General features: G+C 40.9%; 1 protein-coding gene across 1 annotated transcript in view; it reads right to left on the bottom strand.

Annotated features, from left to right (window-relative positions):
• Positions 1-12,872, bottom strand: part of ALB (albumin) — a 35,373-nt gene extending 22,501 nt beyond the window's left edge. The window contains exons 1-2 of the mRNA XM_009324879.1: positions 12,568-12,872; positions 10,919-11,066 (exon numbers count right to left, since the gene is read on the bottom strand). Coding sequence (XP_009323154.1) covers positions 10,919-10,929 — 11 coding nt within the window. The 5' untranslated portion in view covers positions 10,930-11,066; positions 12,568-12,872. The remainder of the gene's footprint in view (positions 1-10,918; positions 11,067-12,567) is intronic.
• Positions 12,873-15,413: the final 2,541 nt, after the last annotated feature.

Here is a 15,413-nt window from a genome sequence, read left to right as displayed (position 1 = left end):
ATATACTGAACGCAGTTCTATCACAGTTGTATTCAAAAGTATTGCTCTTTTCAGCACTCCTGTCAGAACCCAGGTTTTCAGTTTCCTCAAAGCCAGTATCTGGATAGAGGTAGGACTCACCTCCTGACATCACAGCAGGGAACTCCGAAACTCTGAGAGCAGAGGGGTAAGGATGAACAGGAAGAAACGGGGTCCAGAGCTCTGCAACCCGTCACGCAGGCCTGCTACAGCTAGGACTGAGCCTGTTCTGTTCTTTTGAAGCAGGCAGGTTAAGAAATTTTGAAAGTTGGCACTGTCATTTACTCACCGACATAAAAAGATAATCCACTTCTGCATATTATTCTGCTATAATGAATTCTGAGGCTCCACGAATTAAATGTGAAGCTTTCTGTCCCCACAGGTGAAATCCAAAAACCCAGTGAGATATTTCAACATTTTTGTCTTAGTCTCAGAAGCAAAGTTCAGTTAGTCAAACCTAAGCATGTGTACTTTTCTGTCTGAAAAAATAAATTGTTTTTAACAGCTAAAAGCTCTTCAAGCAGCATTCAAACAGACCACATCTATTAGGTGATCTCTGGCTTGTAGTTCCAGGTCCAGTACCACCTTAAATGTGAATCAAACTCCCAATGAAATTACCAGGACGTAATGATCTCTTAGAAGAGAATTCCATTCGCAGCAGCAGCAACAAAATGTTGTCTTTCTTCTGGTTGCTGTTTTCCTACGTATGTTCTCCTTTACCTGTATTTGTTACAATATAGCGTGTAATGCTGGAAAGCTGGGATTCCCTATGTTAAGGAAGTGACTAAAAAATAGTATGAAACTGAGGAAATGTTGCTTGTTTTGTTTGTTTGTTTGTTTGTTTTTTCTTTAGAGTAGTGCTTGCAAACTCCGATTTTCAAAGGAGACAAGTGATTTGGGGTACCTAATTTGAGAGCCTTCAGGAAGACATGATTTTAAAAGAGAGGTTCCTCAGTACATTCCAAGAATCAGAAAAATTTCATCTGAGACCAAAAAATATGATTAGGCTTAGCAAAGATCCGTACGGTTCATGTGGTTCTCTTAAATAAGTAATAGAAAGATTGTTCCAGACAGTGATATTAAAGGAATTAAAAAGTGGCACCAGATAGATCTGTGGCTTTGCAAAGTCTGAATAGCTGTGTTGTTTTTTTTTTAATTTGAATGCTAACCCGAGAACCCTTCTCAAGTCATGAAAAGAAATATTAACAAACTCTTTGCACATGAAGCGTTTAGTGTTGTCTTTTGGATCAATTAGCCAGTGGCTATACTCGCTAGGCCATTCCTCTATACTGCCCTCCAACCCCACGCTGACAGTCCTTGACATTTGCTTTCTGTTCAAATGCCTTTTATTCTAATACCAACAGTGGTTCAATATTGCCAATCAAGCATATTCATAATCTAAGGCTCTCAAAAATAACTCATGAAATTAAATGATAAGAATGAATTTAGAATTGCCCTTATCTGGCTCCTGCGCTTTTAAGTGAACTTAGGTTTCTGACTTTTCTCCAGAGTGCTGGAAACACAGAATGGGATTCGTCTTAACTAAGCTTCAGGTGTCTACAATACAGGCACCTGAGCTATTCTCACTGCAAAGAGACTCGAGGCTTCCTTTAAAGTCAGTGCAGATCTAGTCAATATAGCCACGGAGTGAAGGACGCGTGTCATCTAACCAAAAGTAGGTGCTTGATTTAGAAAGTGAGGAATCCTGCCCTGTGTCCCTTATGGTAACGGGGGAGGGAATCCCCCCATCCCTGTTCATAAATAGCCAGTCATATTACCTGATTTATATGTTATACCTGCCTCCTGTGTCTTAATAAGTATTTTGCATGCCAGGGTTGCCTAAGGCTGCCAGATTCCTGGCTCCCCTGGCAAGGGAAGATGGAAGCTGTGCAAATTACGTGTTGAGCCAAATTTCTCACAGTTCCTACTGGCAGAGCGGAGAGCCTCGTGCTGAGCCAAGACCTAGGACTCAGCTCCCGGTGTAAGAACAGGAAGCCTAAAATGTTGACAACCTGACATGAACACAAGTCACACGGTCTCCAAGGTCCTGCTGCACGGTCGGGCGCCGTAGCCTCATTGCTGTCAGCACTGTAACAGTTTTGGGATGGATGCTTTGGCACCCCAGGACACTGATGTTCTTGGCTCATTTGACTGGGTGCCCCAAAGCTAGAAATCCTACAAGCACAGGGCCTGCCTCCCTGCGGGTTTGTTAAAGCCAATATGGTTCTATAGGAAACGTAACTTTGGATTTCATGAAAGTCTATCAGAACTCTGATGTTTCCAGTGAAACATTTTGGATTCGACTAATTGACATTTTACGTGAAAACTGTGCAATAAATAGGCAGACCAGGTCTACTTTATGTCATAATGGTTGCTTGATGCGAAATATCACCGGCACATCTTTGCTCCTTCTGAAGACAACAGTAAGACTCCTGACAGAGTCTGAGCTATGGCAGCACCGAATTTATGGGAAATTACCCTTCCGAGTGCATTTGTTGTCTCCGGGGATGGTGTTTTGTGATCTACAACCAAAGCAGTTGAAGAAAGGGTGAATGTTTAAAATGTTCAAACCTTTCAAGTGACAAACATCTTTTAATCTGCTAACCCTGACCTATGTCCAATAAAAATTCAAAACACATTAACAAACTACAACACTACTACCCTAGAACCAGTACTCAACTATGACCTACACGGACAAATGCCCATTTCTCAGACTAGGAATGACAGAGTCCAGCTACTATGCCTGACCTTGATGTCTCTTCTCAGAGACCAAGACTGGCTATTTGTGACAGACTTAGCCTTTTAGAATGGTTATTATTTTCCTCTTCAGACTCCTAAGAATGTGCAGATTAGATATTGTATTAGTCCCAGTGACACTCTCAGATGAATAAGCCCACTCCCGCTCCACGTCTTCCAAGTTGTAAATGCAAATCTCAGTGTCGAATTTATCCTGCCAATCATAAGGAACAATCTTAAATCTAGAAACTTGAAAGGATTGAAATAGTCACCCAAAAGATGATTAATATAATTCCTGGAGATCTTATACTGGAAAATATACAAAGTTCAGTATGTCTTAAAAAGACCAAGCCTCATGTTCCTTGTGTACTTAATTTCTGTCAGAAAAATCTGTATAAAACGGAACACAACATAAGCAAAACTGGATGTGCATGAGGAAGTGTGGTTTCAGCTAAAATCCTGCATATGGAAAGCGCAGGATCCATCATTATCGGCAGCGTAAGTTCAGAATGTTCAATGCCATTCCCACTAACACAAAATAGAACAAAATTTCTGATCCTGCAGGCCCCGTTTCTGTCTTACACCGACTATCCCATGAAACTGAATGAATAGAGACTAATGCGACGTGAATTATACCTGCAATACTGAACTGTTTTGGTGGGCGCCTGATTTCATGCAATAGTCAGGTATGAATAAGAAGATACCCTGTAAACAGACCTTCCATTAAAAATATGACCATTTGAACCAAGTATAAAATCAAGAGAATAAAAAGATACCGGTGTGTCACCAGGTCTGCCTCTAAAATTAAGATATCACCTCTATGGAAATTGAAGAATGACTTTTTCTTTTTTAAGATCTACAGACCCAGGCCCTATAAAAGATTTGTAGTTGTCATGGTTTTAGAACAACAAATGCGGAAGCCCTTGGCTAGTAACCTTCACTGTTTTACTGACAACATGTATTCTTATCAGTCCTCGTGGCATTTATTCATGAAACTTTGCACTGAATTTTCTGTTCTTTGGAAAAACCCACACAGTTATTGTATCATGTGGCAACAAACAAAAACTCCACTGACATGGACTTAGGTCATTTTATCTTGCCACCCACAAAAAAGAAAACTTCATGATCAAGCTGGTCATAAATTTCAATACAGAATGATGTAACATTGGAACTAAAAGTTATTGTATGCAGAAGGTGAAATTCAGACTAGGCTTCCCAAGGAATTTCTATGTAGGTGTTTTGGTTCTTTTTCCCGAGAAAAAGACGACTATTTTATTTGATTCCTGGTTATCAAGTAGGCAGTCTATCTACTTCCACTTCTGAAAGGAAAATCAACTACTCGCTTCCTCCTTTTAGTATATAGCTGCACTTCGAGTTGGGTAAGGAACAGATTTAATTGAGACAAGTCAGAGACTCCTGTCTATTGGGCACTGATATTGCCTAAGTAGCTGTTTGACAACTCAATAAGGTTATCAGGTCCTCAGTGCAGGATTTTGAAATATATTCAGCATTGGCCTAATTCTGGTCATGTCAAAGTCGGTGCTAAAACTCGCCTGACTTCACTGAAACTGAGTTAGATAGAACTGTGTGCTTTTGAAAAGTGCACTGCTTATTTACCCCAGTTGCAACCAGAGAACTGGATAGCTAAGAAAAGAAGATGAGAAACTGCTGAATAATCAAGCAATAATCAAACTTTTTGTGAGTAAAGTAACATGTAAAATCACAGATTCACCCATGTCAGATCAAAATTAAAATCTTTATCCTGCCGTGAGGTCTGTGCAAGCAAGCCTTTATACCAGTGGATCTTCAAAGATAAGAATTACAAGTACGCTTAATTGTGTGCACAGTGCATAGCCCCATTGAAGTCAACAATGTATGCAAGGTTAAGCTCCAGCAGAGACACTGGTTAGCATGAATGGTGCGGAAACAGTTTATTTTACACAAGTGGCTACAATTACAAGTGGGATGCTGTTCTTCATGCAAAAGGCTTTTCATTAGGCCTGGGTTTTGGAAGGTAGGAGTTTAATTTACAAAAATGCCAAGAGATATCGTACCTTGGATCTTTCCATACGGACTTTAAAAAAAAAATATATATATAAAATATTGTAGAGACACTCTACAATATTTTAAGGAAGTTATTTCACACCAAATTACAGAAATATTTTTAGTCTGGTTAGCGGAAGAGTAGGAAATGTCCATGTCACACAGCAAAGAATTAACAGGGGTTTAATTACCTCCTGCATGTGAGGCCAAGCAACCCACTCAAAACTGCGGGTGAAGACTAGTGCAGACGGAACAGCGGTCAAAGATGAAAAGGCTGTTGCAATGAGCTGTGGGAAAAGTACAGGCTGGGAGGAGCTCTGGCATAAACGCAGAAGGCACAAGTAGGGACAGTAAAAAGCAGGTCTATCTGAGGTTATATTGAGATTATTCTAAAACCGACGTTCAAGCCTAATCCTTTCCGAAAAGACAGCTCTGGCAGAGAAAGCTACTGTGTGTCCTGAAGTAAACAGGTATAGCCATTCGATAGGAACTAGTCTCGATTAACATGCAGCAAGCCTTTTCGAAGTCCTCAGGCGGGAGAAGTATGCCACCTACTGTTAACAAAACTCTTTTGCACAGAGAAGCCGTGGACCTCAACGTCGAGAAAAACGTAACGTTCCTGTGCGCAGAGAAAGGGCTATTCTTTCAGCTAATCAGAGGCGTCGTTGCTACAAACTATTTCCATTTAGTGACTTCCTATTCCAGGATAAAAAGCTTGTGAGGTATTTCTCCATACTTTGTGGCACTGGTGAAAGATGCTAAAACATATGAATTCCTCAGCAACATCTAAAAACATCTAGGTATCAACTATTTGTGCTAGTTTGACAGGTACTGCAGCAGTCAGGCCACACTATTGCACCAGGGTAACAGTTTGCTTTCCATTAATTGTACTTTCTTCTCTCTTTTACTCAGGCTGCTGTAAGTAAAAACCAATGAGTCTATAATTGCACCTTACAGGTGGCTAGAAATGATCAGACTGATACTGCTGAAATAACCCTGCAAGCTACCTGTTACAGCAAATGGTCAAAGGTAGAAACACCGGAACAAAACCCCAGAGAAAAAGCATTTGCAACGGATAGGTCCCATTCTTGGCTTTGCCGTTAATGGTCTGTGCGACCATTTCTACTTCACTAGATCTCGCATTTGCGTCTGCTTCCTCTCTTAACTCTTGGAAGATTTATCAGTCTATAGCACAGGTATGTGCCGTCAGGACTGTCTATCAGAAAGGATCTGTACGGTACCAACAGAGAAATCCTGAGGTGCCTGAGAACGGCAGCGTTCTCAGGAGGCTGAGCCTTTTTGTATTTTCTTCATTTAAGAACTTTGCAGAAATGTTTGCTACTTTAAATAGTTATATTGAACAAGCATCAGATGATGGTATTAGGGGCACGATGTGTCAATGAAATATATAAAGATGGTGCATCTGTGCCACTTCCCTTTTCTTACTGGGCCAGCAGGGCCTTTGGCATTCTGCTCTTTGGCCGTGCAGGGAGCACTACCTATACGTAGCAGCAGCCTGACGGAATAAGGCTCCTTGAAGAAATGTTGTCCATTCTTCAGTATAAAATACCGCTTCAATACGTCATGATTTTATCCACTTTTTTTCTTAGGGAAAAGATGTAAAGAAATGTAAATATTGTTACTCTGTCTGAGCTACACCGTCGCTAGGAACCCCCGACTTGGCCTGTATTGTTTTAGGTAGGTCTGCAGAGCCAGCGATTCACAAACCACACGGCTCTTACCTGTCCGTTTCTGTGAATATGCACGACACACACAACGCATACAAATATACAGGTAGTTAACGTTCCTATCATCACAGCATCTGTTAAAAATGTGCTCACTAAGGGATTAAGGGATATCTTAAATGCGAGAAGTAGAACAATGTGTAGCGAAAGCAGCGTTCATATCCATAAATCTGCATTCGCTCTGGTAGCAAAAACATTTAGCTTCCGCTTGTCTGGCATTGGGGAAGACGCTCAGCACAAGGTATTTGTCAAGCACTGAGCAGAAACCACAGTATAGGGAAGCATCTGATTTTTTTCCTTAGTGCTAAATCGTTGCAGTTTCTTCTATGGCTAAGCTGTCTGAAATTGAACTTTATTAAAACACTCTAGGGAATGATCATGTGTTGGTTAGAAAAGGAAAATTAATTCAGTTTGAACTACAAAAATAGCTTATACAGTTACAAGAGGGGGAAGCAGTGAAGGATTCAGCTGTGAAGTTGTTGTCTGTTGACTTCCTAAATTGTTTTTCTTCCAGCCAGAGGGTGAGATTTTCTTCTTCCTTCTTAAAAAAATTTTAGGAGCTGCAATTTTGGCTCAGACTGCTTTCTCAAGCTCAGAGTTCTTGATTGCATAGATGTCACAACAATTTCATCGGCAAAGTTGTCACCTAACGATCACAGTTCTTAGTAGCTAAGTGTCATATTGAATGCCCCTAAACTCAAGTGCTTTATAGGAGACATCATATAAAAAAAGTTACCACTACCGCACTAACCAATTTTTTTGCAACATACTCATTCCGAACTTCAGCTCCCCAACACCGCGGTTGAGTCAGGTATCATCACATAGCTTTTTGACGTTATGGATGAAAACTGTACCCGAAAAAGACACATTTCCCCAAACCAGCTCCTTGTAAGGATCTGATGTGTTGCAATCAAACCTATGCCGGGCCAGCTAAGCAGCTGGGTGCAAGCTACTGACCACCCTTTGAGAACACTTTTAATGAATGCGGTTGAGGAAGAATGAGGCCTCTGGGAGGCTGAAATGGACCTTCGTCTCTGTCGCCGCTGGAGGCTGAATGGCAGCATGAATAGTTTGGAATAGTCTTCCCAAATCGCAAGACATATCATGTAAAACCATTGCATTGATTAGCATGAGTATCTCACGCTAAAGAAGTATTATTTTTGCAATAGCTGCCTGCTAGAAGTGGATGCGTATTTGTTGGAATCCATAAATAAAAGCCAAAAGCTAACAACGGTACACGGCTCTGTCTGCAACGTGCTGCAGTTGCAAGTTCTCTGACTAACACATACAGATGCTGACAAGAAATGAGCAGAACATAGGAAATAATTCCATGACAGATTAAAATTCAGAGTAGAATAGTCATTAAGTAAGCAATTGTCTCTAAAGTCATCTGTTTAACCAAACTCAGGTGTACCTGCTTGGGACTGACAGTGCACAGAGGCGGGTAAGTAATGTACCTTATTTACAATATTCCAGCACACAAAACAAAACACCACATCTAATATTCCGGTGACAGTCTTAGAAAATTGCCATAATGAAGTGTCTAACCAAGAGATCAGCTCTCACTGGGGTTTTGATTCATAACGAAGAGAAAACTTGACTTGTCGATTAATAAGAATGTGCGATTTATTTGGTGCTCTTATTGCAAAGTATTCGTGTAAGACTTTTGGAAGTACTTTTATTGAAAAATGTTTTCATTGTCCTTACACGGGTCTTTTTTAAATTAAAGACAGACATTTGAAATATAGAATGTGAAAAGTTCTTTAAGATAACTAGGTGACACCGATAAAGCATAGCATTCCAGAAATTATGAACAGCTTTTCTGGTTAGTAATAGTCACTAGCTGACGAAGAGGCGTACAAGATTTGGAACTAGGGTACATAACGGTTACACGTAAAGTGCTTTGCTGAATGCAAGTAGGCTGAAGCAGATGTTTTAAATCTCACTGCAGTTAAGTGGCATTTAAAAGCTTTGCCGAACGTGGAGAGACTGTAGCGACGTCTGAAGGTAAGCTTGTGAATTTGAGTTGAGACTGACTTCTGGAATACAATGTTAAGTACTGAAAGTAATATCTTGCGTATAACTGAAGATCACACACTTGAGAAAACTAATGGGACGTTTTAGGCTGAGCCTGTACATCGAAGTTCATGAATGAGAATAAATGATCCGGATTTACTTTTCAACGCACTCATAAGCTCGCTCACTAGACATCTATAGGTAAATGTGTATTCTGACTTACTGCACCCCTCTTTTCGAGTACCGTCTGGCGGTACTTCCTCATTTAGAAATATAACTGAATTCATGTTCATGAATGAGGAAATAAGAGAATGGCAGGTGACAAAATGAAGATTCACCCCATCAGCATTTTTCCTCCCATGTACATGAAATGCTTATTGAAAAGGACGCTAAATCAGGAACACAAAGCTATTCAAGGCAGCACCTAACTTTGTAATTAGCTTGCGTTAAAGTCAATGGCATTGTAAATGTCACACAAGAAACAAATCCCCGTTTAGCCTGCTGGAAATAAATGACCAAAAAAAATCACTTTATACTTACTGTTGAACAGGAAAAAAAATATTTTTAGGACACATATGTTTAAGAATCAAATGCTTTAGTAAAATTTCATTTCCGGAATGTTGGGAAGAGTAAGAATTTGTCATTCACGGCCCTCAATTCTGACTAGTTTTAGATGAAGATGGATTACCAGCTTCTAGCTCCATCTACTGTGTCAAACTGAAATAACAGAAAGATTGATCTTTCCTCTTTTTTTAAAAAACTGTATCCCAACCTTTCCCTAAAATAGGAGATCAGGAATGAGCAATATAGAGCTGTTGAAAAGAAAGGCATTGAAGCGAAGACAAAATGGCAAATAATGCGAGCCAATAAGTAGAATAGCACACAATAAACAAGGTAAGGAAGGTTCTGTTTTGAAAAACAGAGGCTCCACAGCATCCTGGGCAGGTTAGATAATTTTAGACGACTGAGGGCTGTTAGACATTTTGTCTAGTTATCATTTGAACTCTGCGAAAAATGTTTTTCTTCCACTTCACATACCTTTCTGAGATATCAATGAAATGTCCTACGTTGCCTTCACTGAAACCAAGATCTTACACAGTTTTACACAGAGATTCTCACCCCCTTTCTTGTCTAGAGATAAACTAGCCTGGTAGTATAAATATTTTCTAGGCACACTTTATATGAAGATAGAAAAGCAACAGCTTGAACTTTGTTGTTCTGCATGCCAGCAGAAGGCTGCTTGCATTAAGAGCTCCTGAGCTGCATAAATAGAAGCAATTTCAAGGACTAATTTCAGAACTAATCAATTGTTTACTTAAAAAGTGGTTACTATAGAAATTATCATTATGGACTGGCAGGACTCGAGCAAAACATAAAATGTAAGAAATGTTTAACCTCCTAGCTGATTCTTGTGTAGTCCACAGTCGATGCTACCTTAAACGTTAGTAATAAAAAAAAACCCCAAACAACAAAACATTACTTTGATAAGTAAACTTTGATATTCAAATACAGGCGGTTTTAGCTTGAGAGGTCTTATTCACAGTTTTGGATTACAGACCCATGATACATAAAATACACAAAAACGTCTCTTTATCTTACCATTTGTCTTGTTTTTGTTTTATTTTTATCTTCTACAGCACTTGAAGAGAATAAGAAAGAAATCCAGAATCTCATCCAGACGCTATTTGCCTCAATTTACCATGGTATTTTTCAATTTTATACTCAGAAAGGGTAAACATTTTGAAAGCACGTGAAGCAAATTAGGAACCTGAAACCTACTTTCAAAAATCATTTATGCATGTAAAAATGTAAGTCTCACAGAGTACTAATAAGTTTTAGGATTCCAAGTGCTTAAGCCATTTCTTAAGTAAGATACAGACTCCCAAAGTACTAAATACATTACAGAATAAACGTCTTTCTAGCCTAACACTTTAGGTCAATTGTTAGCTAATCACCCCTTTAGAATTTCAAGTTCAAAATACTGTTATTTGCTGGGTAGCACTGGGACTATGGAGAAGGGTATAAAATAGCGACTAGTTTTTAAAAGGTTTTGCTTTCTGGACTTGCTTTTACTTTCCCAGTCCTCCCCGTGAGGAAGTGGTAAAAGCTGGCACGATGTTGTATTAAGGTTTACGGGCAACTATCAGAACATGTAATATCAGTATCTGAGATGGAATACAAATAATTTTCAAGACACTCAAGCAGGATATATATGTATTTCAAACTGACACTGATGGTAGGTAAGCGTAGCAAATGGCAGAATCACCTGGCTCACCATGCCAAATGAGGGCAGAAGTCAATCCCAAATGGGCCTTCATACTGGGTGTATTTGAGTGTTAGCATTAATGTAAATGCTTTACCTTCTGCACATATAGAGGCGCTGTCCCTCGATGAACAGGGCTGCCGTAACTCTACGCAGTTCTTCCAGGCTAGCACCGCTCTTGTTCAACTCTGAATCTGTCTGGATTTTCTTTAGTTTCTTTACTCAGATGCTCACAGGAAAACTTGCTGTAATGGAGAAAAACAGATATTAAAAAAATGTAATCTAAAGTAAATGCCATGGCTGCATAAAAACAATTTTTAATCATTCTTTTCCACGTGTAATTTACAGTTATTAACACTGAGTGTTTTAGAGAAACATTAACATATGTATCACAGAAAACAGTACTTCCTTGAATGTAGAGACATTTGGGTTCTTTTCCTTCTTTATCCCTTTGACTTGGTCAGCAGTAACTGCATAATTGCTGAACAACTTCAGTTGTATTATTTCTCTTTAAAATAATTAACGATGGTCTAATTTTAGTTTAACTTGTCTCCCGTTTCAGATGGGTCTTCCTTTTCTTTTTTTTTGAGACAACGCTATGCATCAAGGAGGTTCAGCGAGCCAGTCCTTTTGGTATGTGTGTTGAAGGAGTACAATAATTTGGGGTTCACAATTCCCAGAATGAGATGAATAAAAACATTGCAGCACATACAGAAGCTGCAACAACTGCAAAACTGTATGCATCAAAGATAACCAATGAATTCACTCAGTCTATAACCAGGGAGAATGGCATGATTTGGGTTTGGGATTAATTTCATAGCTCATTTGGATAATCAGATCATCCGGAGATGCGTGACTTCTGTGCTCCTCCTATGTTCCTCCTGCTGTGACAAATATTAAAACTAGACATACTCAGTCTTGACACGAAGAGACAAAAATGTGGGAGGTGTGGTTTTAGGCTGACAGCATTCACCCTTTCTAAGAGGCAGTCGCTCTTTAGCACTTACAGGAACTCAACCGAAGCAGTTGTATTCGCGAAAAGAGAGAGATGGATACTGAAGGTGCCAGGGTGAGACAATGGGAAAAGGTAGCCTTGTGGCAGTTGTAGCAGTCCTGAGTTTGGGTTATAAATTCAGGGTTTCGCAAAAACAGAGAGAAAATACATTCACCCCTTCCCAAAAAGAAAACTATTTCAGCGATTCAGAAGTGCCATTTCAGTGCATTGACAATAAAAGTTATTGAAGTTAAAAGCTAGATTATTTAATCTTTGCGCATCAAGAATGAGACACCTTCTTTCACCCTTTTTTCTCTCCAGCCCTCAACTGATAATTTCAGAAGTTCTGATCGTCGTTCAGGAGCTCCTAGGGTGAAAAAATACCTAAGAAATAAGAGGTGAGTGTGACCAGAGTGTGTTTAGGACTGCTGGACGGCATGGCACAGAGCACAGGTGGGCTGAATTACCTGAGGCGTGTACGAACCCGGAGGGAGAGGGTGCACATGTAAAATCAGGGCAGGAGGGCAGGCGGATGCAAAAGTCCGACTTATGGGGTGTGAAAATACGCGTGTTACGTGCGTGTGTGCGTGTTGGAGGGGTTACTAAAACTCAAACCAGCAAGAACTTTTTTCAGTTCCTGTATCAGTTATACCTGCAAACAAAACTCAGTATCCCTGCTTCCTGACTTGGACGGTGATACTGCTTCCAGCAGTTTTAAAGGAAACTGAAAGCAGATCCATACAGACACTTACTCCACAGCATAGGTTTAAACACGTGGAGTTGTCCCGCAGAACTTTTTAAAGAGTCTGGCACACACGAGACAGTTCCTGAAAGCATTCACTGGATTCAGACCTCAGGTTTTCCCACTATTCATACCGAGCGTTCCGTGGAGTCCTCAATCACCGGAAGGGAATTGAATAAATACTGAAGTAGAAGTCACAGATCAAAGGGTCACGAAGGATTATTATTTCTCTCAAGATTTCCTGCAGCTTTATGCTAGCAACAAAACCAAATGCCCAAAGTTAATCAACCTCACAGACTCACAAAAGGAAATGTATTTGTTAGGTATAACTTCCCTGATTAGGGCCTATACGGACTTTCCATTGCTATGTAATCCATTACCTAAGAGCCCTATGAACAGGAAACACAGCTTTGGGTCATGCATCCGTATGGAAACTGGGATAAAAAAAACCCTTAATTATTTACTCTTTCATTATAAGCCCGTCTTGACGATTACCATGGTATCTACAAGAATGTTTTATTTTGGGTTCCTAAAATGTAAAGCGCTGTTTTGCAACCTGGAGAAGTTTCACGCCTTCCCGAGGCGTTCTATCGGTTAAACCGTCACAAGATTGACAGCTGACTTTCGGTAGCAGCTTCTGCCCGTGGCAAAAACAAAGCCTATAAGCCCGATGAATCTAACACTCAGCTTCTCTAAAGACCACAGGTGCTTTTATTGCTGTTGCGCTCACAAAAGGCTCAAACTAGTAAGGGTGGTAGGGAGAGCGGGTATAAACTGTATGTTATAAAAATGGAGGAAAACAACTTGCTCTACGCTGCAAGATTAGAAGGAGCAATTCTTGGATCGGAACAGAGGTCACCATCATAAAAGAAACGGAACGACTAGTCTCAGATAGGCACACCACGCTGCCTGTGCCAACAAAAGTGGTGTTTTGTAACTACTCCATCTGATTCTGGGCTTGAGAATATAAGGCAGAGTGATAAAATAACGCGGTTGCTTTCATTAGCAAGAAACTGGATCGGGTGGCTCAAAAGACTCTTTCCAAGCCTAACAACGTAAATGGATACTTGAAGTAATGTGCCAATGTAGAAGCTCAGTATTAAAACGCAGATTTGTGACACATGGAACTGAGCATTAAGGCAATCCCGCTCGGCCTAGATCAGCTCAGCGGCAGACCCATCCTTCGGTGCCATTTCCCAACCTTACGCTGCATCGGAAAGGGACAGAGAGGGCAACTCCTCGCTAACAGCTCAAAGGGTAAAATCCAGTCCTGCAACCGCCCTTCCTGAATCCAAGCGGGTGAATTTGGTGCATTCGGACAATCTGTTCCTCTCCCGGGCTGCTTGTGCAGCCAGAGAAATCCAAGACATGTTTTGTTTAAAGAAGTCAGTCACCTCTTGGATCAAACTATGAAGGCTAGGTCACTTTTCCAGGCTTAGCACTCGAAAAAAGTGACACCCTTTTCACACGCACACCATGAATCTCGGGTGGTAAGGCTGAGGTTGCCTATATTCACTTACAATTCTGTTTTCTGCTTGTTGTGATTACAACAAATAACAAATGCTTAATTTGTGCTTGTATCTTGATATAAATCAGTAAAATCAATGCATTTGCCCCAAGAGGACAAAAGCATTATTCTCAGCGATGTGCCGTCTCGCACCTTGCACTGTTTTTTGAGATTTTTGTGCAGTCATACCAGGAAGTAGCAGGTAGGTGGCTGGAACATTCAGTTTATTCCTCCCGGATCCCATCAAACTGTCATCTACGGAGGTATTTATAAATGCATTGTTCAGTTTAGACCTCGTACCTGAAGATTAGAGGTTTTAAGAACTACAGTTATAGCCGGGTGACTTAGAAATAATATTGTAACTCAGTAGTGGTGCTGTTACCACTAATGCAGTCCTTTTATAAGGATCGTATAGAGGCACGTAACTAGAGGTAGGTTTTGGTGGGGTGTAAGGAACATGAAGATTTGGGGGGAAACTTGCTTTCACGACGAGCGTTAGTTCGAGAATTTTTTTTAAAAGCAATGTTTCATTTTAGAGGTGCTGCAGACATGACTGGTGCTTTCCAACACTACCCGAGTAAGACAAAAGGCATACACTTAAGAGTGCAGGAATGAAGAAACGACAAGCTCTTAGCATTTCTTTAAAATCTAAGTGGAATAGACGCTATTGGCTTGAAACACCAATGCCAAAACACCCCTGGCGTACCAGCCCTTTAGAGCTGTAACGATTACCAATCGTTACAATCATGTGTTTCTGTGGTCAAAAACATTTTCCTTGTTGATTTCCATCAGGTCTAAAAAAAAAGAAAAGGAAAAAGCAGCCCATCCCTTCAACGAGCACGCGTCGACTGCTGCTATTTCTCCGCCAGTTTTGGTACCGCAGGACCTGACCCGCACCAGTGGAGGCGACAGCGTTTTTCCAGACAAAAGAACAGTTGAGCGTTCATGTCCCAAGTACATGTTAGGGATGAAAGTCTGGGGTGGGGGGCCTGAGGGAGGAAGCAGGGTATAGCGACACACTTGAAGGATGCAGTTAAAGCGTGTGGTCAACGTGACACAGGCACCTCGACGTGTCCTACTTTTTTAGTGGTACTCCAGCACCTTTCTTTTACAATGGGGCTTAGGAGGTCGCCTTTGAATGCGCAGTGCCCAGCGGGCACGCGCTGTACGAAAGATCATCGCTCGCCATGGGAAATGTGTGTGTCGTGGTTTCACGATGCTGTCGGGGCCAAGGCCCGGGTCGCGTGTTCGCCGTTTCCTGAGGAGGCTTACCGCCTTTCGCGCCCGCGCCCACGCACTCATCGAGGCCGGCGTGGCCCAACGAGCCGAACCGCTCCACAGAACGCCGC

This window comes from Pygoscelis adeliae, unplaced genomic scaffold (assembly GCF_000699105.1).
Source record: "Pygoscelis adeliae isolate BGI_AS28 unplaced genomic scaffold, ASM69910v1 Scaffold316, whole genome shotgun sequence".
NCBI lineage: Eukaryota > Metazoa > Chordata > Aves > Sphenisciformes > Spheniscidae > Pygoscelis > Pygoscelis adeliae.
Note: the sequence above shows the minus strand (reverse complement) of the source record. Positions and strands in the feature narration are given on the sequence as shown.